The sequence below is a fragment of the Ursus maritimus genome, unplaced genomic scaffold, assembly GCF_017311325.1.
Source record: "Ursus maritimus isolate PB19 unplaced genomic scaffold, ASM1731132v1 scaffold_30, whole genome shotgun sequence".
Classification (NCBI taxonomy): Eukaryota; Metazoa; Chordata; class Mammalia; order Carnivora; family Ursidae; genus Ursus; species Ursus maritimus.
Window position 1 is genome coordinate 34663158 of NW_024425564.1, and position 22399 is coordinate 34685556.

The 22399-nt window shown below is 38.0% G+C and overlaps 1 protein-coding gene across 1 annotated transcript in view; it reads right to left on the reverse strand.

The window, feature by feature from the left end:
- KIF6 (kinesin family member 6) overlaps window positions 1-22399 on the reverse strand; it is a 463572-nt gene that overhangs the window by 371899 nt on the left and 69274 nt on the right. The window contains exons 4-5 of the mRNA XM_040645113.1: window positions 12722-12869; window positions 7935-8044 (exon numbers count right to left, since the gene is read on the reverse strand). Of these exons, the coding sequence (XP_040501047.1) occupies window positions 7935-8044; window positions 12722-12869 (258 nt within the window). The remainder of the gene's footprint in view (window positions 1-7934; window positions 8045-12721; window positions 12870-22399) is intronic.

Here is a 22399-nt window from a genome sequence, read left to right on the forward strand (position 1 = left end):
CTCTACCTCTCCTCTCCCCAGCTACTACCAACCAGTGATCTTTTTACTGTATCTATACTTTTGCCTTTTTCACAATGTCTTAGAGTTGGAGTCATACAGTATGTAGACTTCCCATGTCTTTTTGTGGCTTAATAGTTCATTGCTTTTTATTGCCAAATAATATTCCACTGCATGGATGTCCCACAGTTTGTTTTTCTATTTGCCTGTGGTGGGGCATCTTGGTTGCTTCCAGTTCTTGGCAATTATGAATAAGTCTGCTATATCCATTCATGAGTAGCATGATTACACAACATTTGCAGCAACATGGACGGGACTGGAGGCGATTATGCTGAGTGAAGTAAGTCAAGCAGAGAAAGACAATTATCATATGGTTTCACTCATTTATGGAACATAAGAAATACGAAGATTGGTAGGAGAAAGAAGGGAAGAATGAAGGGGGTAAACAGAAGGGGGAATGAACCATGAGAGACTGTGGACTCTGGGAAACAAACTGAGGGCTTCAGAGGGGAGGGGGGTGGGGGGACTGGGATAGGCTGGTGATGGGTATTAAGGAGGGCACATATTGCATGGTGCACTGGGTGTTATATACAAATAATGAATCATGGGACATTGCATCAAAAATTGGGGTTGTACTGTATGTTGACTAATACAACAAAATAAAAATTATATAAAAAAAAAGAAACTGGAAATTGGCTTTCAAAGTGGCTGTACTATACAGCATGAATGAGAATTCCAGTTGCTCTACATTCTTGCCAGAACTTGGTATTGCTAGTTTTTAGATTTTTGCCATTCTAGTAGGTGTGTAGTAGTTTTCATTAGTGATTCCCTAATGACAGATGATGTTGAGCATTTCCTCACGTGTTTACCTACCATCTGTACATCTTCTTTGGTGAGCTGTCTATTCAGATCTTTTTCTCATTTCTTCATTGGATTGTGAGTTTTCTCATTGTTGAGTTTGAAGAGTTCTTTGTATATTTTAGATACAAGTCCTTTATCAGACATGTGTCTGGTAAATATTTTCTCTGTCTCTGGCTTATCTTTTTATTCTCTTGACAGTGTCTTTCAGAGAGCAGAAGTTTTTAATTTTAATGAAGCTCAACTCATCTATTTTTTTCTTTCACAGATCACACTTTTGGTGTTGTATCTAAAAACTCCTTGCCAAATGACTACAGCAACATATGCAAAAAGCAATTGACTTTAGTCTGGTACCCTGACATCATACATACAAAGTCCGCAGGCAGTCTATAGGCAAATGCTTCAGTAATAGCAGAGAGTTGGAGCTCATCAGGATGTAAAAGAATAAGAAGCAGAAAAGGCAGAATGCTTGTGAGAAGAGCATCCAGCAGGTGATTTGGGGGAAGCAGTGCTGCTGCTCAGTGGTAAGAAACCTGCTACTGATGGCTGTTACTGTGTAACATCAAAATGACCCTGGATTTGATTACACATGGCTATGCCAAGTACAAGAATGTAGAAGTGATCAAATGTGTTTATTGTCATTGTCCCTCAAATGGATGACTGCAAGAGAGAACCAAAGTCAACAGGCATTTTATCTACTATTTTTTTGGATCGTATTTAGAGCGTTTGGGACATTTCAGCTTGCAACAATGAAACCAGTCAACCAGACGGATAGGATTGCAGAGTTAGAGCGTGTCCCAGTTCAAGAGTGTGTGAAACCAGATTAACAGTACATACTCTTTACCCAATCCAGGTACAGCAAAAGTCACATTCCATTATGAAGAATTACTTGATAATCTTAGTAAAAGGCAAACCTAAAATCCCAGAAAGCCAGCAGACTCAAAACCAGCCAAATCTCATAATCCCCACACTGCAAGACTGCAATTCTTGAGTTGTTCTGTAATTTTATAGTACTGAATATATTTGAAGTAAATAGGCTATACTCCTAGGATATGGGAATCTTCTTTTATAATGAAAATCTCCTCATTTTAATTTTAATGAGGTTGTTGTCATGTAATTATTTCCCAAAATGTAAGATAAGAACATCTTTCTGTCCACTTTTATATGCCTGTAGGGGAGGGTGGTAGTTCACTGAAAACATCTGTTTTGAAACTGAGATCACTTCTGACTTGAGTCAGTGAACTCGTTCTCCAACAGCAGGACAAAGCTACCAAAGAAGGAGCAGTAGTTTAAGATAGAAAGCTAGTGACACCTACAGAGACAATCTGATCCACATCGAGAGCTCATTATTAAATGTCAGGCATGCCATGAAACACAGAGATATACAGTGAATTAAAGCATTGTCCTTGCTCTCAAGAGGCTGAAGGCTCTTTTCTAGGAGAAAAATACAAAATATCTACATTGCTTCTTATTTTTTTCTGTGAGGGGAAAAGAGTCACCAAATAAGTCCTATCCTGTGAGGTCACCTATCTTTGAACTCTAGACATTGGAAGTTGGAAGGTTGTTAAATATGATATAGCCCAATAGCCACATTTTATAGACAAGGAGAAACCCAGAAAAGTGAAAAAAAATGTATCTAAGATTGCACACCTGGGACTAAAACCCAAATTTCCTGACTTGTAATCAAGTGCTCTTGACTCTGTATCACACTGCCTCTCTTAGAGTTCAGTGACTTTTCTCACTCCTTTTCATAGTCAGGCTGAGCCTCGTTATGTCAATTGGACTCTGATTCATAGAGCTCATCCTGTTTTCCCTTTCATGCTCATCTTCAAAAAGTCTACTTCACAGTTTCAATTTGACAGATAATTCTTTAAAATATTAAGAACTTACTTTGGCCTACGCAGTAGAGAGACTACCAACTCAAGTAAGGCAAGCTTCCTACCTGTGAGGAATTAATTGTAAACATCAAGTAGGGTATCTCAGACACCAAAGTTATATATGGGAAACTCATTACCACCACGCAATCAAGTTTTCTAACAGAGATCATCTCTTTAGTCAATGCCTCCTTAATTCTCTGAGCCCCACAGTAAAATCTTGAGGCCATTTTTGCTACTCTGGCATGAAAGTGAGAGTATGTGGTTTTCAATCCCTGCTGCACCATTAACAGATCAGTTCTGAAACCCTGGGTAAGTCATACCTCTCTGGGCTTCCTCTCCTCAATCAGTAAAATGCAGAGAACGAACTTGCTACAACTCACCTTCTTTTCAAATCCAATCAAATCGAAGGTGACAGGCATAATCGATGTATTTTATTTCTATCTATCTAGGTAGCTAGCTAGCTATCATCTATTTTTTTTGCATATTTCTCAAACCTCTGTCTCCGCCTCCATGTTTGTCAGAGCCAAGCCCTTCATTTCTGAATTATTGCTAAGCAGGCTTCAAGCTCTTCAGTGCAGATGTGACTTGTTAAAAGCAATTTTAAGCAAGATTTAGCCTAGAGGTCCACAATTTAGACTGGAGGCTAGAAAACTAATTTAAAATCCTATTAGAATAAAGATCAATCTCACAGTAAAAGCTCATCGTCATTCAAGTCCCTCAAAAGCAGGCTTCTGTTAGCCTTTCTGATTTTATTTCATATGATTCCTCAACACATGGCCTTTCTGACCCCATCTTCATGTTCTTTTCTTTAATTTAAATTCAATTAATCAGCATATAGTGTATTATTAGTTTCATGGGTAGAACTTAGTGATTCATCAGTTGCATGTAACACCCAGTGCTCATTACATCAGGTGCTCTCCTTAATGCCCATCACCCAGTTACCCCATACCCCCACCCATCTCCCCTCCAGCAACCTGTTTGTTTCCTAGAGTTAAGAGTCTCTTATGGTTTCTCTCCCTCTCTGATTTCATCTTATTTTATTTTTCCCTCCCTTCCCCTATGATCCTCTGTTTTGTTTCTTAAATTCCACAATTGAATGAAATCACATGATAATTGTCTTTCTCTGACTGACTTATTTCGTTTAGCATAATACCCTCTAAGTCCATCTTCATGTTTTTAATGTTGCTGTTCCTAACCTTCCTCTGTGGAATGTCTTACCTTTCTATAGACTTAATTCCAATAGTTTCCTTAAGACCAATTTCTTCCATGGAGTCAGATCTTTCCTTTCTCGTCTTATATTATTTAATTAACATAAATATTTAGAGTACCAACAATAATCCACTTTCCTAACTCCCTCTAATGAATATAGTTGGCATAAAAGAGGTGGTATGTGAGGACTCCCAGTCAAGATTAAAAGGAAGAATATATATAAAGGTGACATAAAGAATGCAACTTATTTTCTTTAGTATTTCCTCTTACATCCTTTGCAAATTAAAGCAAGCAACTGGTTGTTGGTCTTTGTGATAGAGAATTAATACACGTTTTTAAATTGCTTTAGAATATTTAATAAGATTTTTTATCCTGCCACATTACTGAATTGTTCTATGAGTTCTAGTAATTTGGGGGTGGAGACTTTTGGGTTTTCCATATAAAGTATCATGTCATCTGCGAAGAGAGAGAGTTTGACTTCTTCTTTGCCAATTTAAATACCTTTTATTCCTCTTTCTTGTCTGATTGCTGTTGCAAGGACTTCTAGTACTATGTTGAACAATAATGGTGAGATCGATCTTATTTATTCTTATTTATTCTTTCAAAGAACCAGCTTCTAGTTTTGTTGATCTGCTCTACTGTGCTCCTGGTTTCCAATCCATTGATCTCTGCTCTAATCTTGATCAACAACAATTCTAATCTTAATCTTCTCGTGCATGGGTTTGGCATGCTCTTCTGTGCCAGCTCCAGCTTCTTAAGGTGAGAATATAAAAACTGTGTTTTAGATTTTTCTATTCCCTTGAGTAAGGCTTGATGGCTATGTATTTTCCCCTTAGGACCACCATTGCAGTGTCCCAGAGGTTTTGGACTGATGTGTTTTCGTTCTCACTGGTTTCCACAAATTGCTTAAGCTCATCTTTAATTCCCTGGTTTACCCAATCATTCTTAAGCAGGATGGTTCTTAGTTTCCAAGTGTTTGAGTTTCTTCCAAATTTTTCCTTGTGATTGAATTCCAGTTTCAAAGCATTGTGGTCTGAGAATATGCAGGGAATAATCTCAGTCTTTTGGTGTCAGTTGAGACCTGTTTTGTGACCCAGTATATGGTCTACTCTGGAGAAAGTTCCATGTGCATTTGAAAAGAATGACTTTTCCGTTGTTCTGGGGTGTAGTGTTCTGTATATATCTATGAGGTCCATCTGGTCCAGTATGTCATTCAAAGCTCTTGTTTCTTTGTTGATTTTCTGCTGAGATGATCTGTCTGGTTTTGTTATTAGGGAAATTCTGAATTCATAGGATGAGTTAAGAAGTATTCCCTCCAACAAGGATGCCCACTCTCGCCATTATTGTTCAACATAGTACTAGAAGTCCTAGCAACAGCAATCAGACAAGAAAGAGGAATAAAAGGTATTCAAATTGGCAAAGAAGAAGTCAAACTCTCTCTCTTCGCAGATGACATGATACTTTATATGGAAAACCCAAAAGTCTCCACCCCCAACCCAGGTCGCAGGTGCCTCTAACCCCCATGTTGTTCAAGGGTCGACTATATCTTGAATCCATTGTTGCTAGACAAACTGAACCCCTAGATGAAGAGAGAAATTAGGAAATTGATTCCATTTACAATAGCACCAAAAATCATACGATAACTCAGAATTAACTTAAGCAGAGAGATAAAGGATCTATATTCTAGAAATTAATGATGGCAATAACCTATTAAATTGATTTCTTAATCCATTAATGGTTTGAGATCCATGCTTTGATAAAAACTCATTTAGACAATGATGGTTGAAACAGTCATGCCTACTTCTTTTTAGCTCTTAAGTATAACTGGATTTAGCTACCAATGACATTTTTCAAAGACCTGGAACAAACAGCCCTTAAATTTGTGTGAACCAGAAAAGGCCCTGAATCAACAAGGAATTGTTGAAAAGGAAAAACAAAGCTGGGGGCATCACAATGCCGGATTTCAAGCTGTACTACAAAGACAGCATGGTACTGGCACAAAACAGACACATAGACCAATGGAACAGAATAGAGAACCCAGAAATGGACCCTCGGCTCTTTGGGCAACTAATCTTTTACAAAGCAGGAAAAAACACCCANNATGGAAAAAAAACAGTCTCTTCAATAAATGTTGCTGGGAAAATTGGACAGCTATATGCAAAAGAATGAAACTTGACCACTCTCTCACACCATACACAAAGATAAATTCTAAATGGATGAAAGACCTTGATGTGAGACAGGAATCTATCAAAATCCTAGAGAAGAACATAGGCAGCAACCTCTTTGACATCGGCCACAGCAAATCCTTTCATGACACATCTCCAAAGGCAAGAGAAACAAACAAACAAAAAATAAACTTGTGGGACTTCATCAAGATAAAAAGTTTCTACCCAGCAAAGGAAACAGTCATCAAAACAAAGAGGCAACCCAAGGAATGGGACATGATATTTGCAAATGACACTACAGATAAAAGGCTGGTATCCAAGATCTAGAAAGAACTTCTCAAACTCAATACACGAGAAACAAATAATGAAATAAAAAAATGGGCAGAAGATATGAACTAACACTTTTCCAATGAAGACATACAAATGGCTAACAGACACATGAAAAAATGTTCAAAATCATTAGCCATTAGGGAAATTCAAATAAAAACCACTCCCTTAAAAAGTTAAAAATAGAGCTACCCTATGACACAGCAATTTCACTACTGGATTTTTACCCCAAAAATACAGACATAGTGAAGAGAAGGGCCATATGCACCCCAATGTTCATAGCAGCATTGTCCACAATAGCTAAATTGTGGAAGGAGCTGAGATGCCCTACAAGAGACGAATGGATAAAGAAGATGTGGTCCATATATACAATGGAATATTACTCAGCCATCAGAAAGAACGATTACCCAACATTTGCAGCAACATGGATGGGTCTGGAGGAGATTATGCTAAGTGAAATAAGTCAAGCAGAGAAAGCCAATTATCATATGGTTTCACTCATTTATGGAACATAAGGAATAGCAGGGAGATCAGTAGGAGAAGGAAGGGAAGAATGAAGGAGGGGTAAACAGAAGGGGGAATGAACCACGAGAGACTATGGACTCTGGGAAACAAACTGAGGACTTCAGAGGGGAGGGGGGTGAGGAAATGGGATAGTCCGGTGATGGGTATTAAGGAGGGCACGTATTGCATGGAGCACTGGGTGTTATACGCAAACAATGAATCATGGAACACTACATCAAGAACCAGGGATGTACTGTATGGTGACTAACATAACATAATAAAAAATTTTTTAAAAAAAGAATATTTAATAAGAAAATTAAAGTGTATTTTCTTGGCTCAACCAACTTCTGATATATGAAGATGTCTGGACAAAAGGATATGAATTATTACCATTAATACGTAATTTAGGCAGATATTCAAACAAGCAGTGAGTAATGTTTTACAAATGCTGGCCGGGTAACTTACTCAGTAGGTAAGCTCTGAAGAATATTTGTATTTCAGTCATGATGCAATCAGTGCCAATCTGACCAAATGATTGTCAATGTCAATCTTAATAACAGTAGAGAAGCAATGAGGAAAACAAAGTTTTATTTTCTCTCTTTCAGATTTTCTTATTGCTGCCTGATCCCTAATTTATCCCCTCTTCAGAGAGAAGCCACAATTAGAGGAATAAATGGTTTGATTCGACAAGATAAAGCAGTACTGGCATATCCCACCAGCCCTCTCAGCACCCACTCTGAGTACATTCAGTGCACTCTCTTGCACCAACTCCAAAGGAGATTTTCCCAAGAAATGGGTTTCAAGCAATTTTAGTTCCCATCACTACTGTCTAGTTTGTCATAACTGAAAAAAATATCCATTATATTACAAAAAGATGCTGTTATCCAGTATTTGTTAATTATGATTGAGACCAGAAACATACAAAGTTTCAAAGGAAACAATTGAAGGGAACATCTGAAAGTGATTTTCCCCCCTTCTTTGTTGTTATGCTACTCACGGCAAGTCTTCCAAACTGGAGGCTTCATGTCTTGGATCCAGCAGATCATAGCCACATTCATTGTAGATTTCCAAATAGGAAATTTGCGTTGTATGTATTGTGCTGCCGTCCTGATTGGAAAGGGGAAGACATTGTTTAATGGCTATAAATAACGATTCAGCTCAGAGGAGGATGAACACATTTATCACTACAGTTCCTCACAGCTTTCTGTCCTTTACTCTCCTCACTTTGTATGGTTTCCATTTTCAGTTCGTGACACTTTCAAGTTGCCAGTTACCATATGCATGAAGTGGTTTGTTGTTTTTTTTTTAATGGCCAACACCCATGATTACAAGGAACTTCAGTCTGTTGTTTTTTTATTGGTTCCACGTTATACATGAAGAGTCAATATACACTTAAAATGAGCCAACTTGGTTGCAGAACTGTATAACACACCATTTTTTACTTTCCAGACCCCAAAAAAGGTTACTATGAAAAAATAAATTTACACTCTGTGACTAGCCTATTCATAAAAGAAAACAGAATCGTGACTTCAGTTTAAAAACTTCAGTAGCAAAAGTTTCCAACTTCAATCATAATTCTCTTTTTTTAACTTTTCCAATATTCAAAATTTCTGATGACATAAATAGGTAACAGATTATAATAGATAATGGAAAATGAATCCCGGGGACAGAAATACTTCAATCAGGTAACAGTAAGAGTGGACATTCGTAAATCACTGCCTGTGTCTCGTCTGTTGGGTTAATTTTCCTAGCCCACATGGCAAATCAGGGGTATTGAGCTATTGGTTTGAGAGAGGTGTTTTCTGTGGGTCATTGCTGAAGTACAGTGACACAGGCATCAATGTAATTAGGATAAAAGTTAAGGCGACAGGTCCTATCTCAGTTCTGCCAGCAGACAAAAAGGACACGCTCTCTCTGAGATGGAAAAAAATGAAATTTTTACAGGTCTCAAGAAAATTCCAGGCTCAGTTTTCAAAACCAAATATCAATTAATAGCACCTTCTTCTTGCTTCTCCCAAAATACAAATTCTTCCATTTTGTCAATTACAGTCCTACTTCTCAAAAGGGAAGAATATAGTTGTGTCTTACGGCACGAAGGTCAGCAGAATGTCAGAGTGGGTACTCACAAAGCGAATTTGCTCAGGATGACCTTCCTGTTGATTCTCACCCATAGCCCAGACAATCCATTTGACAGATACTATTCAAAGGGAGAGAGGACCAAGTCACAGAGATGGGGGAGAGAACAGGGGCCTGCAAATCCAGAGCTGGAATCCTAGTCCTACTTGCTATGAGCCCCTGTGATGTCCGGCTTCAGTTTCCACACCCATTAGTGAGGAAGTTGAATAATGAATTCCTATGTGTTCTTCAGATTAAAATTAATATGATTCTCTGGTCCTAATGTGGCTCAAACTACTCAAAGAAAAACACCAACATTTCATAAAAACAAAACAACACCTGAAAAATTAAGGCAACTCTCAGGCAGCACATGACTAGAGCAAAACACTCAAGATAGAGCTGAAATTCCATGTTCCGGTGGTTTGGGAAGGTGACAGCATGGACTGAGTCTCTACTAAGCAAATTTCTCCCAAGCAAATGCTGGAAATCCTCCTGATGTGGGCAACTCTGGCTGCTTATCCTAACACATGGCCTGTCGATCAGACTAGTATCCTAGTATAGTAAAGGCATTATTTCAGCATCATTCTGTGGGTTATAACTTGGCTTAGCACAGGTATCAGAGACCATAAATACCAGGCAGACTTTGCACATTGCCTTTAGTCTAATCCAGTTTTCCCTAAAATGTCCCATGAAGTAACTTGTGGAAAAAGTGTTCCATGATCAACATATATGCTGTTCCTCTCTAGAAGATTCTCAGAGCAGGTCAAAGGCCACAGGGGATCATTTACCAACTTCCTGAGATCCTATTCAAAAGCAATGTATTTCTAAAACTTACCTGAACATATCTGAAATATCCCATCTATTATAGTTTGAGATTTTAGCAGACAGCTCTGGGCTCATCTTAGCATTAGAATAAGCTGGGTTTGAATACTTGATCTGGTATTTATAACTGAGTGATCCTGCATTATCTGCAGCTATTTAATTGCGGAATTGGGGAGAATAACCCTTATCTTGCAGAACTGCTGTGACAGAGAAATAAGGTTCTGTACTTAAAATCCCGCCAAGACCGTGTGGCCCTGTAATCATCTCCAATAAATCCTTACTGCTGCTACTGTTATTATTATTGCTATTGTTATTGTTTTTATTATTTCTAATGGCCTCCAAATGGAGAATTCAGTACACGAATATAAATGAGAAGGCAAAGAAAGGCAAAAACAACAGCCAACTTGTATGTTCATCTGCAGCGGAGAAACTCTCTTTCTTCCAGAAAGTGGAAGGAATCATTGTAAGTCAGGAAAATGGCAAGTCTACTCCCCTGAGATGATGAGGATAATGCCTTTGGCTCCTTCAGCTTCTGCACTTTCTGGACTTTTATTGGAATACACACTTAAAAGTCACTGAGCAATGTGGCAAGCTACCTTTCCTTATTACTCCTTTTTAGTGTTTAGGATTGCCAGACTGTAATATAACACACATGTTTCCTGCAGACAGCCTTTTCTCCTGCCCCAAAACAAGTCTGAACCTCACAATACTCAAAAGTAATGAGCAGTGATTTCTAAAATAAATGGAATCAATTGTCTTTTTTAAAAATCACTACAAATATGATCCTATCACACTCAAAGACATTTTAGAAGCCAGTATGCAATTGCTCTTAGTTTATCTTGAAATAAATATTTTGCATAAGTCAGATATTTCCTTTAAGAATTCTAGAGAGCTCCATGTAGCCCTCTAAAGCAATTGACTGGGGGCATCTGAGTACCTGTCTGCATTTTTCAGCTACACAATGTGGACAAACTTAATGATGAACCTCAAGTTACCTCTGACTAATTTTGCAGCAGTTCAGTGGGATTGTAATGAATGTGTTGTGCCCCATCAGGGAAATCTGTCCTTCTACAAAGAGCTGTCCTGGCTATAAATTGGTCCAAGGGGCTCTCTCCAGTCCAGAAAGTGATTTAGGATCATTCAAAATGAAATCAGGTTTAGAATAATGTCAACGACCAAACAGATATACAACAATGGACCCAAAATATGGTAGGTATTCGGGAGACATTTTGACTTCTACTGTATTTTGGTACCCATAGACAAAATTTTAGAAGGGACAAATATATTTTCTGTTAGGAAGGGATTTGTTTAACCTGTTTAACTTAATCAGGGAGGTTGGTTTCATTTGTTCTAAGTTTCAAAGGCTTCTTTGAAATTAATCGGGATCATTTGGCCGTGTGTGTGTGTGTGCATGAATATAGATATTAGTGGCTGCAGTAATGGAGCTCATTTCTTGAGCATGTACTACATGCCAGGAACTGGACAATATCTTTACATACAGTCTGTCCAGCCCTCACATCAAGTCCACAAGGCTGAGATGTTAAGTAACCGCCTCAAGGCCACATGCTGTAAGTAGTATACTTCCTCAGAACCAGGTTGGCCTCACCAACTTCAATGATCTTTCCAAGACAACATGCTTCCACATTGGGCCACAGTAGCTAAAACTATTAGAAATTATATTCCCAGTTTGTGAAATCTGGGAACAAAACAAAACAGCTAATGTCAGAAATAAATGAGTAAATGAAAAGACAGGATCTGAATCCAACATATACACTATACTCAACCTTTTCTCTTTCCATTTTCTGGCATGCAGAGTTGGCATGTTTGAGCAAGTGAGAGATGAGCTGAACTAATGGGTAATTGATACTTTATGGATGGAAATTAGAATTATGCAGATCTCAGCAATTTCTTCTCATCTTTGCAACTCGAAATACAAAAAGCATACAGTCAAGAAATTTTGGAATAACTGTTACACTGACCTAGTTAGGATATTTGTTATACAGAATTAATACAACCAAGTAAGTGCAGGAACTAGTAGGGCCAATGGAGACCCTCTACTACAGTTCACTCCCTACATTCACAGAGGGGAGAATGGAAACCCAGAGAAGTTATGGGACTCATTACTGTTTAAATACAACCAACAAAATAAAGCCAGTTGGAGAAATAGAGGCAGTGTATGTGGTGGTAAAAAGCACAGTTTGGCATCACACAGACCTGGGATGGACCTCCAAGTCAGCTACTTATAAGACCCAGAGAAAGATATTGAGACTCAATTTTCCCAACTATGAAATTGGGGTAAGGATACTTACCTTGTGGGTTGTATTGTATGTTGTTTTAAATACTAATAAAACAATAGGCACTTAGAGACACACAATAAATGATGCATATAATACAGAGAATTTCTCTTCATAATAATATTAATTACAATAGGATTTTTACTCTGGTGAACTCTTTTGGGCTTCTATTACAATTGTGAAAAAGGTACAATCACATCCTCTTATTCAGTGTTTAGCAGCCGAAATAAAGATGTCTTGGCAAAAGGACATCCAGTTTCTTAATGAGAAATATAAGATGTGAGCTGGTAAAATGTGTTATCTGTTCTTTTAACCTCCATGGATGTATCAGAAGGAACTCCCTTTGAGCCTTTGCTGAAACAGCATTCCTTTAATGAAAAGCACCTTAATTTCTACTTCTTCAGCAAAATCCTAAACTTTCCTTAAATTGAGTTATTACACAATAATACTTCCTCATTTAGATATAATATAATAAAATGTCACAATAAATTTTTTACCCACCATAAATTTCTGCTGAATATATCAAATAGAAAATGAACTTAAAGTTCCATACCTTTTGTAATTGCTCAAAAATGTACGACAGTGTCCTTGGGATAATGCCTCGGTCACTGTAGCGTTCTGCCCCACCAGTGATGGTGAATGTCTTCCCACTGCCCGTTTGCCCATAGGCAAAGATGGTACCATTGTAACCTGCCAAGACACTACATAAAGAAATGGCACATTTTAATATCAAAATGGCTAATTGCACAAGTATTAAATGGCTTGTAGTCTAATAGCAACCTTATTCAACACTATTGAAAAGACATTTATAGAATTAAAAAAACAAAATACTTAAGATGACCAGACTCCATTTGAGTTACAGGTAACTTTCTTAGAGAAAAGGATATGGTGTGCTGATACTCATGGATTAAAAAAAAAGTAAATTATTTTAGCTAGATACTCACATATATAGATACTTATTTTATATTTACAGAAAAGCTACAAAGATAGTACAGAGTTAACACATACCCTGCACCTAGTTTCCCCTACTGTTGGTAACATTAGTATTGTGCATTTGTCACAACTAAAGAACCAATACTGATGTATTATACATTTTATTAAAGTGTCCTTGGTTTTTATATACTGTCTTTTAATTTTTTTCCAGCTTTACTGAGATATAATTAACACATAACAAATGTAACTTTAAGGTTTACAAATGTGATGATGTGATACATAAATATACTATGAAATGAGTTCCACAATAAGGTTAGTTAACACACCCATCACCTCACATAATTATCATTTTTGTAGGTGGTGATAACAGTTAAGATCGATACTCTTTAACAACTTTCAAATATTTAATATATAGTCACTGTGCTGTACATTCGATCTGTACAATATATTCATCTAATAACTGGAAGTTTTTACCCTTTGATCAACATCTCCACATTTCCCCCACCCATCGGCCCCTGGCAACCACCATTCTTTTCTTGATATCTATGCGTTCAGTTTTTTAGATTCCACATGTAAATGAGAACATATAAAATTTGTCTTTCTCTTACTTCACTTTGCATAATGCTCTCAAGAGCCAACTACATTGAAAAATGGCAGAATTTTCTTCTTTTTATGGCTGATTAATATCCCATTGTGTATGTGTATACACACACACACACACACACACACACACACACCCCACATCATTTTTATCCATTCATCCATCAATAGACATTTAGGTTTTTCCATGCCTTGGCTATTGGGAATAATGCTGCAATGAACATGGGGATGCAAATACCTCTGTAAGATTTCTTTTCCTGTGATATACAGGCAGAAGTGGCATTGCTGGATCATATGGCAGTTCTATTTCTAATTTTTAAAGGAAACTCCATACTGTTTTCCATAGTAGCTGCACCAATTTGCATCTCCACCAACAGTGCACAAGAATTTCCTTTTCTTTACATTCTTGACAGCATTTGCTGTCTCTTGACAGTTTGATAACAGCCATCCTAACAGGTACGAGGACATATCTCGCTTTTGGTTTGCATTTCCCAGATGATTAGAAACATTGAACACCCTTTTACGTATCTGTTGGCTATTTGTATTTTTTCTTTGGAGAACTTTCTATTCAAGTCTTCTGCCCATTTCTTAACTGGATTTGTGCTTAACATGTGATCTATCCAGGAGAATATTTCATGTGTGCTTCAGTAGAACCTGTATTCTGTTGATATTGGGTAAAATGTTCCATATATGTCTGGTAGGTCCACTGGGCTTAAGGTATAGTACACATCCAATGTTTCCTTATCAATATTCTTTTTTTTTTTTTTTTAAGATTTATCTATTTATTTTTTGAGAGAGAAAAAGAGGGGGGGCAGAGGGAGAGGGAGAGAGAGGATCTCAAGCAGACTCCCTGCTGAGCACAGAGCCTAGTGTGGGGCTTGATCCCAGGACCCTGAAATCATGACCTGAGCCAAAATCAAGAGCTGGATGCTTAACCAACTAAGCCACCCAGGCACCACTTCTTATTGATTTTCTATCTGGATGATCTATCCATTGTTGAAAATGGGGTGTCAGATTCCACTACTATAATTGTATTATTGTCTATTTCTCCCTTCAGATCTGTTAGCATTTGCTTAATATGTTTAGGTGTTCTGATATAGGATGCATATATATTGTTATATCCTTATGATGAACTGACTCTTTTATCACTATAAAACGGCCTTCTTTGTCTCAGTTTTTTTTTTTCTAAGAGTCTATTTATCTGAGGGGGGGGGAACATAAGCAGGGTGGGGGGAAGGAGAGAAAAGGAAGAGGGACAAGCAGACTCCATGCTGAGTGCAGAGCCTGACAGGGGGCTCGATCTCAGGACCCCGAGATCATGACTTGAGCAGAAATCAAGAGTTGGACACTTAACAAACTGAGCCACCCAGGCACCCCAGTCTCATCAGTTTTGGCTTAAAGTCTGTTTTGTCTGATGTGAGTATAACTACTTTTGCTTTCTTTTGGTTTCCATTTGCATGGAGTATCTTTTTCTATCCCTTCACCTTCAGTCTATGTATGTCCTTAAAGCTGAAGTGAGTCTTTTGTAGATAGCATATAGTTGGGTCTGGTTTTTATTAATCCATTAGCCACTCTGTGCTTTTTGATTGGAGCATTTAATCCATTTACATTAAGAGTAAATAAGGCAAAGTATGGGCTTACTAATACCAACTTATTCATTGTTTTCTTGTTTCGTATTTCCTTTGTTCCCTCTTCATCTTCTACTGTCTTTCTTTGTGAAATGATTTTCCCTGTGGTATGCTTTGATTCCCTTTTTTTATCTTTTGTGTATCTACTACTGGTTTTTACCATTCATCCTATTTTTAATGTTTTTGATGTCACAATTAACTTCTTTTTATACTGTGTCTTCATTATCAAATTATCGTAGCTACAGTTGTTTTTAATACTTTTGTCCTTTAACCTTATACTAGATTAAGTAATTAACACATCACTATATTGTAGTATTAAAGTATCATGAATTTGTTTATACTTGCCTTTACCAGGATGCTTTATATTTTCATATGTATTCATGTTTCAGCATTTCTTACAAGGTATAGGTTTAGTGGTGATGAACTCCTTCACCTTTGTTTGTTTGGAAAAACCTTTATTTCTCCTTAATTTATGAAAGACAACTATGCTGGATAAAGTATCCTTAGCAGTTTCTTTCTTTGAGAAATTTGAATATATTGCCCCACTCTCTCAGGGCCTCTCTCTGCTGAGAAGTCTGCTGATAGCCTTATGAGGGGTCCCTTATTATGTGGGTATTTTTTTCTCTTGCTGCTTTTAAAATTATCTCTGTCTTTGATTTTAGATAGTTTTATTTTAATGTGTCTTGCAAAAGATCATTTTGGTTTGAAACTATAGGGTCACCTATTAACTGTATGAACATGGATGTCCAAATCTCTCCCCAGGTTGGAGAATTCCAAGCCATTATTTCTTTAAATATTCTTTCTGCCCCTTTCTCCCTCTCTTCTCCTGAGACTTTAAATAATGTGAGATTGTTTCCTTTAATGGTATCTCATAATTCACAAAGATTTTCTTCAATCTTTCTCTCTTCTTTTTGCTTTTCTGCCCAGATTATAACAAATGATATGTTTTCCAGTTAGCTAATTTTTATTCTGCTTGATTATCTGCTATTGAAGCTTTCTATTGAATTGTCAATTTGATGACTGTGTTTTTTAACTCTAGGATTTGCTCGGGTTTTTTTATGGTTTCTATTCCTTTGTTGAACTTCTCATTTTGTTAATGTATTATTTTCCTAATTTCATTTTGTTGTCTTTGTTTTCATGTAATTCAATGAATTTAAGAGTATTATTCTGAATTCTTTGTCAGATAATTCCTAGATCTCCATTTATTTAGGGTCGGTCACTGGAGCTTTATTAATTTCCTTTGGTGATTTCATGCCTGTGTGGGTGGACCTGGGTACTGGGTCCACAGTGACTGACCAGGCACTAGGGATCACTGGGATGGGCCCAGTGTCTGGATCCACAGGGACCAGTCTAGTGCTGAGACAGGCTGGGAGCCTGGTTTCACAGAAGCCAGCCAGGAGGCTGGGGCCACAGGGGCAACCTGGCATTAGGAACAGCCTAGAGTCTTGGGCCATGGGAGTCAGCTTACAACACAGGGCCTCAGGGGCCAGGCTGGGTCTGCAGTGACCAGTGTGGTGCTGTGCAGGCCAGGAGCCTGGATCTGTGGAGCCAGCTTTAAAGCTCAGGCTGCAGGGGTTGGCCTGGCATTGGGGAAGGCTTGCAGTGTGGATCTGGTGGGAACCCACCAACATACTGGAGTTATAGGAGCCACCCAAGGCCATGCCAGCTGGCCGAACAGGGATGGGCTGGGATCCTGGATTTCCTAGAGTCTGCTGGAAGTCTGGTATCATGGGAGCTGCCCGGGGCTACGGGAGCCATCTGGCCCCAGGGTAAATCAGGAGCCTGGTTTTATGGGAGCCTGCTGGTAGCCTACTGCTGCAGGATCTGCTTGGGGCTACAGAAGCAGGCAAGTGGTAGGCTGGGGCCAGGGGACTGGATTCTCAGTAGCTTGCCAAGAGCCTGGTGCCATGAAGTCACCTGGGGCCATGGGAGCTGCCTGGAGCCACTGGAGCCAGCTGATGATGGGATGGGCCAGCACTGGTTTCTGCAGTAAAGTCAGGTGCTCACTTCAGTCTCCTCCCATGGGGACGGTGTCTCTCTCAGTGCTAGGATGTCCAGGCTTCAGGGAGGGGTGATAGGGTAATGTCAATCTATCTTTTCTACCCTCCTCAATGTGTCTTTTCTTTTTTTCTGTGCCCTACCCCAATGCTGTAATTCCTCACCCAGAATCCTCAGCTTTTGTGAAGGTATTTTCATGCTTGGTAGTTATTCAAATTGATGTTCTTGGGGTACAGGGGCTAGAAATTCCTATATTACCATTTTGCTGAAATTACTCTCTAATTAAATATTTTCTTCATCTTCAGTATACTTTAGTATATGTCGAAGGTAAAAGTTCTGAGGAAACCATACCTATAATTTGGCTAACTATAAACCTGACACCTGGCACTTCATGGAGCAAATACTCACATGTAGTCACCTCCTAGAACACCAGGTACAGAATGCAGAATGTTTACCACCATGTACCTTGTAATGTAATTCCCTAATTTAACATTCAGCACCAACTATAAATCCTCTAAGAATTCCCCTCCTCAGTTTTCTTGGAATGATTTTTTGGTAAGGTAGTAATCCAGACATGCTCTTCAGTTGTACAGAGCAGCCTTTGATTTGATGATGATTATAAGAACTCTGGGCTTTTTAGACTTCAAGTTATACTACAAAGATGTAGTAACCAAAGCAGTATGGTACTGGCACAAAATAGATACATAGATCAGTGGAACAAACTAGAAAACTCAGAAATAAACCCACACTTATATGATCAATTAACCTACAATGGGGGGGGAAGAATACACAATGGGGAAAAGACAGTCTCTTCAACAAATGGTGCTGGGAAAATTGGACAGCAATATGCAAAAGAATGAAACTGGACCACTTTCTTATGCCATACACAAAAATAAACTCAAAATGGATCAAGTACCTAAATGTGAGACCTGAAACCATAAAAATCCTAGAAAAGAACACAAGCAACAATTTCTCCAACATTGGCCATAGCAACATTTTTCTAGATATATCTCCTGAGGCAAGGGAAATAAAAGCAAAAATAAACTATTGGGACTACATCAAAATAAAAAGCATCTGCACAGTGAAGGAAACAATCACCAAAACTAAAAGGCAACCTATGGAATGAGAGAAGATGTTTGCAAATTACATATTCAATAAAAGTTTAGTATCCAAAATATATAAAGAACTGATATGCCTCAACACCCAAAAACCAAATAATCTGATTTAAAAATGGGCAGAAGACATGAACAGACATTTCTCCAAAGAAGACATACAGTTGGCCAACAGACACATGAAAAGATGCTCAAGATCACTCATCATCAGGGAAATGGAAAGCAAAACTACCACGAGGTATCACTTCACACCCGTCAGAATGGCTAAACTCAACAATACAAGAAACAACAGGTATTAGCAAGGATGTGGAGAAAGGGGAACCCTCACGCACTGTTAGTGGGAATGCAAACTGGTGCAGCCACTGTGGAAAACAGTATGGAGATTCCTCAAAAAGTTAAAAATAGAACTACCCTATGATCCAGTAATCACACTACTGGGTATTTACCCCAAAAATACAAAAACACGAATTCAAAGGGATACATGCACACCTATGTTTATAGCAGCATTATTAACAATGATCAAATTATGGAAGCAGCCTAAGTGCCCAAAATTAGACGAATGGATAAAGAAGATGTGGTGTATACATACAATGGAATATTATTCAGCCATAAGAAGAATGAAATCTTGCCATTTGCAACAGTAGGGATGGAACCAGAGAGTATAATGCTGAGCAAAATAAGTCAGTCAGAGAAAGACAGATACCATATGATTTCATTCATATGTAGAATTTAAGAAACAAAACAAATGAGCAAAGAGAAAAAGAAGAAGAAGAAAGACAAAGCGAGAAACAGACTCTTAACTATAGAGAATAAACTGATGGTTACCAAAGGGGGGGGGATAGGGAAAATAGGTGATGGGGATTAAAAAGCATACCTATCATGATGAAAAAATAAAATTTTAAAAAGAACACTCTCTTCTCTCTTTTCCTCTCCTTCACTTCTCTCCCTTCCCATTCCCTTCTCTCTCTCTCTCTCTCTCTCTCTCTCTCTTTTTCCTCTCTCTGTCTCCTCACCATATGGGCTTTCCTAATATTCCTTGCATGATTCAGACTTTCACAAGTGGATCTTTCCTCTACACCGTACAGAATAGCAAACTATTATAGCATTATGTTCTTTTTTTCTTACAAGTACCTCCTTCATCTCTGAGATGTTTTCATCCAAACAATTATGAAGATGTCACCTAATGGTGCCTTCATTGTGAATGGATGTTTGATAGATGGCTCCTCTGAGAATCACCCCTCACCATTTACACTGGGATTCCTGTTCTAACACTTCTGCTAAGATAATGACCACAGTTCTATGTTTTGCAATGCTCTCATGCTTGTATCTTAAGTGATTTATCATCATCATGCCCCTTCAAAACACATATGTTTTGCTTAGAGATTATTGTAAAGTAATCAGTTAAGTCCCGGGCACCTTATACAACTATTAGACTAAGAATAAAATCCATAGCAACAATTCAGTGCATCTTTTGCTATGTAGGTAGAAGGTGTTATTGGTGCTTACAAAATTAAAGGACTTAGCACATTAAGTAAACAAAAAGAGCTTACTACCGTGTGGTTCAACTTTCCATTTCTGAGAGGCTTAATAATTTTTCTCCATGTGTCTTCACATGGAATTGGAACTGTAATGATTAATTTAGCTGGATGATTACAGACTCTTTCTGCTCAATAGCATTTGTCACCAATGACATAGCTATGTACCATTAGCAATTATCATCTGAATATATGATACCTCTTAACCATAAATGCTCTAGGTAAATGAAGTTGATAACTTTAAGAATCAAACCAAACACTTTTTTAAAATTTTTGATAGAAAATTTTCTAAAATATATTAGGCTTTCCCTCTCTTGAAAAGCAAAAAATGTACAGATTAGCATTTTCATTTTGACTTAGCTACAGCCTAAGAAAAGTGAGTACTGTAGCACGCTACATTGGCATCTGCTGATTATTATGTTTATTTTTTATACTTAAACCTTTTTCATTGCCAGCTGTCCTAGTATACTCTCTTCTAAAGTGTACTTCCTCTCTCCCCATCTGCTGTGGAAAACTAGATGGCAAAGCTTCACAGAATGCTATATAAAATAGAAAGGATGTAGGTTCCACCAATACATACTCTACGGTTATTTATTATACTGATACAATAAAAAATTAAATGAAAAATGTAAATGGGCAACATTTATCTCGAATTCCTTTCTGTAGAGCATTCTTAACCCAATCTTGTGCCTCCTCCCCATTGAACACTGGACAATTTCATATGCTTGTAGTCTCATCCATCCTAAGAGAAGGTACTAGTTAAAAATAAAGAGAAGTGGTGGAGTAAGGACCTCTGAAAATCCACTTCTCCACAAGAATAATGAGAACAGTGGCAAAAATTATCCAAATCAACTTTTTCAGAATCCTGGAAGTTATCCAAAGGCTCACAACAATCCAAGGAGTGTTTACTCAAGTAAAATGGCTGAATCTCAGTAGGAACAGTGAGCTTTGTGACATTTTAACTTGACCATTCCCACGCCCCCTCCCCAGCTCCATGATAGCCTTGAAAAATAACAGACTTGCAACCACAGAACTGTGAAAAACATAAGTACAGCAACCACTGGAGGGGATAGTACAGGTTTGGAGCTCTCCAAAAAGTCCAAAGAATTATACTTCTCTGACCTGTCTTGCAGCTTTTTGGAAAAGCCCCACTTATAGCACTTGTCTTTGTTTGACCTGACTCAGTTTATTCAGTGAAAAAAAGTCATATTCCCATGGTGTTTGTTGAAAATAAATCAGTGGCAAGTGTTCAACATCACAGTTGCCCTAGGCTGCAATACCAGTGAGGCAAACAAGAGGGTGAACAAAATCTTAAAATAAAAGTCTGTGAAATACCATGTCTATAAGGGGCTTTGAAAAGCCATGACATATTTTTGGGACTCTAGAAGACCACAAACATGTAAGGGGCTGTGTGCATGCCCAGGAGGGACCAGAGAAGGTCCTATATCTTACCTCTGACTGACCTTGAGGCCCTGAACAAGCATGAATTGAGAGCTAAGACAAAACTATAAACTTCCAAGATTATAAACTTCCAGTACTAAACAGGTACCCCAACACATACAGAGAGCACCTTATCAAAGACTTAGAGTGACAGATTCAAGGCATTTATTTTAAATCTCTGTCCAATCACTAACTGACCACTAAGTTTACTGAACAGAGATTTCAGGGGCTGCATACAACAAACAATACAGGCTTTATAGAACTAGGCCATAGAATTTACTGAACAACCAAGCAGCTGCAGCAACAATAACAATAACAAACCTTGGGGAGGGTTGGATTCTGATTTCCAGAACTGTCATATCATATTACCTAAAATGCCCAGTTTTCAACAAAAAAGATATGAGATGCAGAGACAGCAAAGTATTTTCTGTGCACAGGAAATAAAATGTTTAATAGAAACAGCTCTTGAGGGGCTAAGAGTTAAGCGTCTGCCTTCAACCCAGGGCGTGATCCCAGGTCCCTGGGATCGAGCCCCGCATCAGGCTCCCTGCTCCCCTGGGAGCCTGCTTCTTCCTCTCCCACTCCCCCTGCTTGTGTTCCCTCTCTCGCTGGCTCTCTCTCTCTGTCAAATAAATAAATAAAATCTTAAAAAAAAGAAAGAAAGAAAGAAAGAAAGAAAGAAAGAAAGAAAGAAAGAAAGAAAGAAAGAAAGAAAGAAAGAAAGAAAGAAAGAAAGAAAGAAAAGAAACAGCTCTTGAGGGAGCCCAGATTTTGACTTCTAGATAAAGATTTTAAGTTAGTTATTATAAATAAGCTCGAAGAACAAAAATAAAGCATGTTTAAAGGATTAAATGTAAGTATGAAAATGATGTTTCACAGAAAAGAGAATATGAAGAAAAAGATAAAAATTATAAAAAGAATAAAACAAATTCTGGAGTTGAAAAGTATGATAATTGAAATAAAAAATTCACTACAACAGCAAATT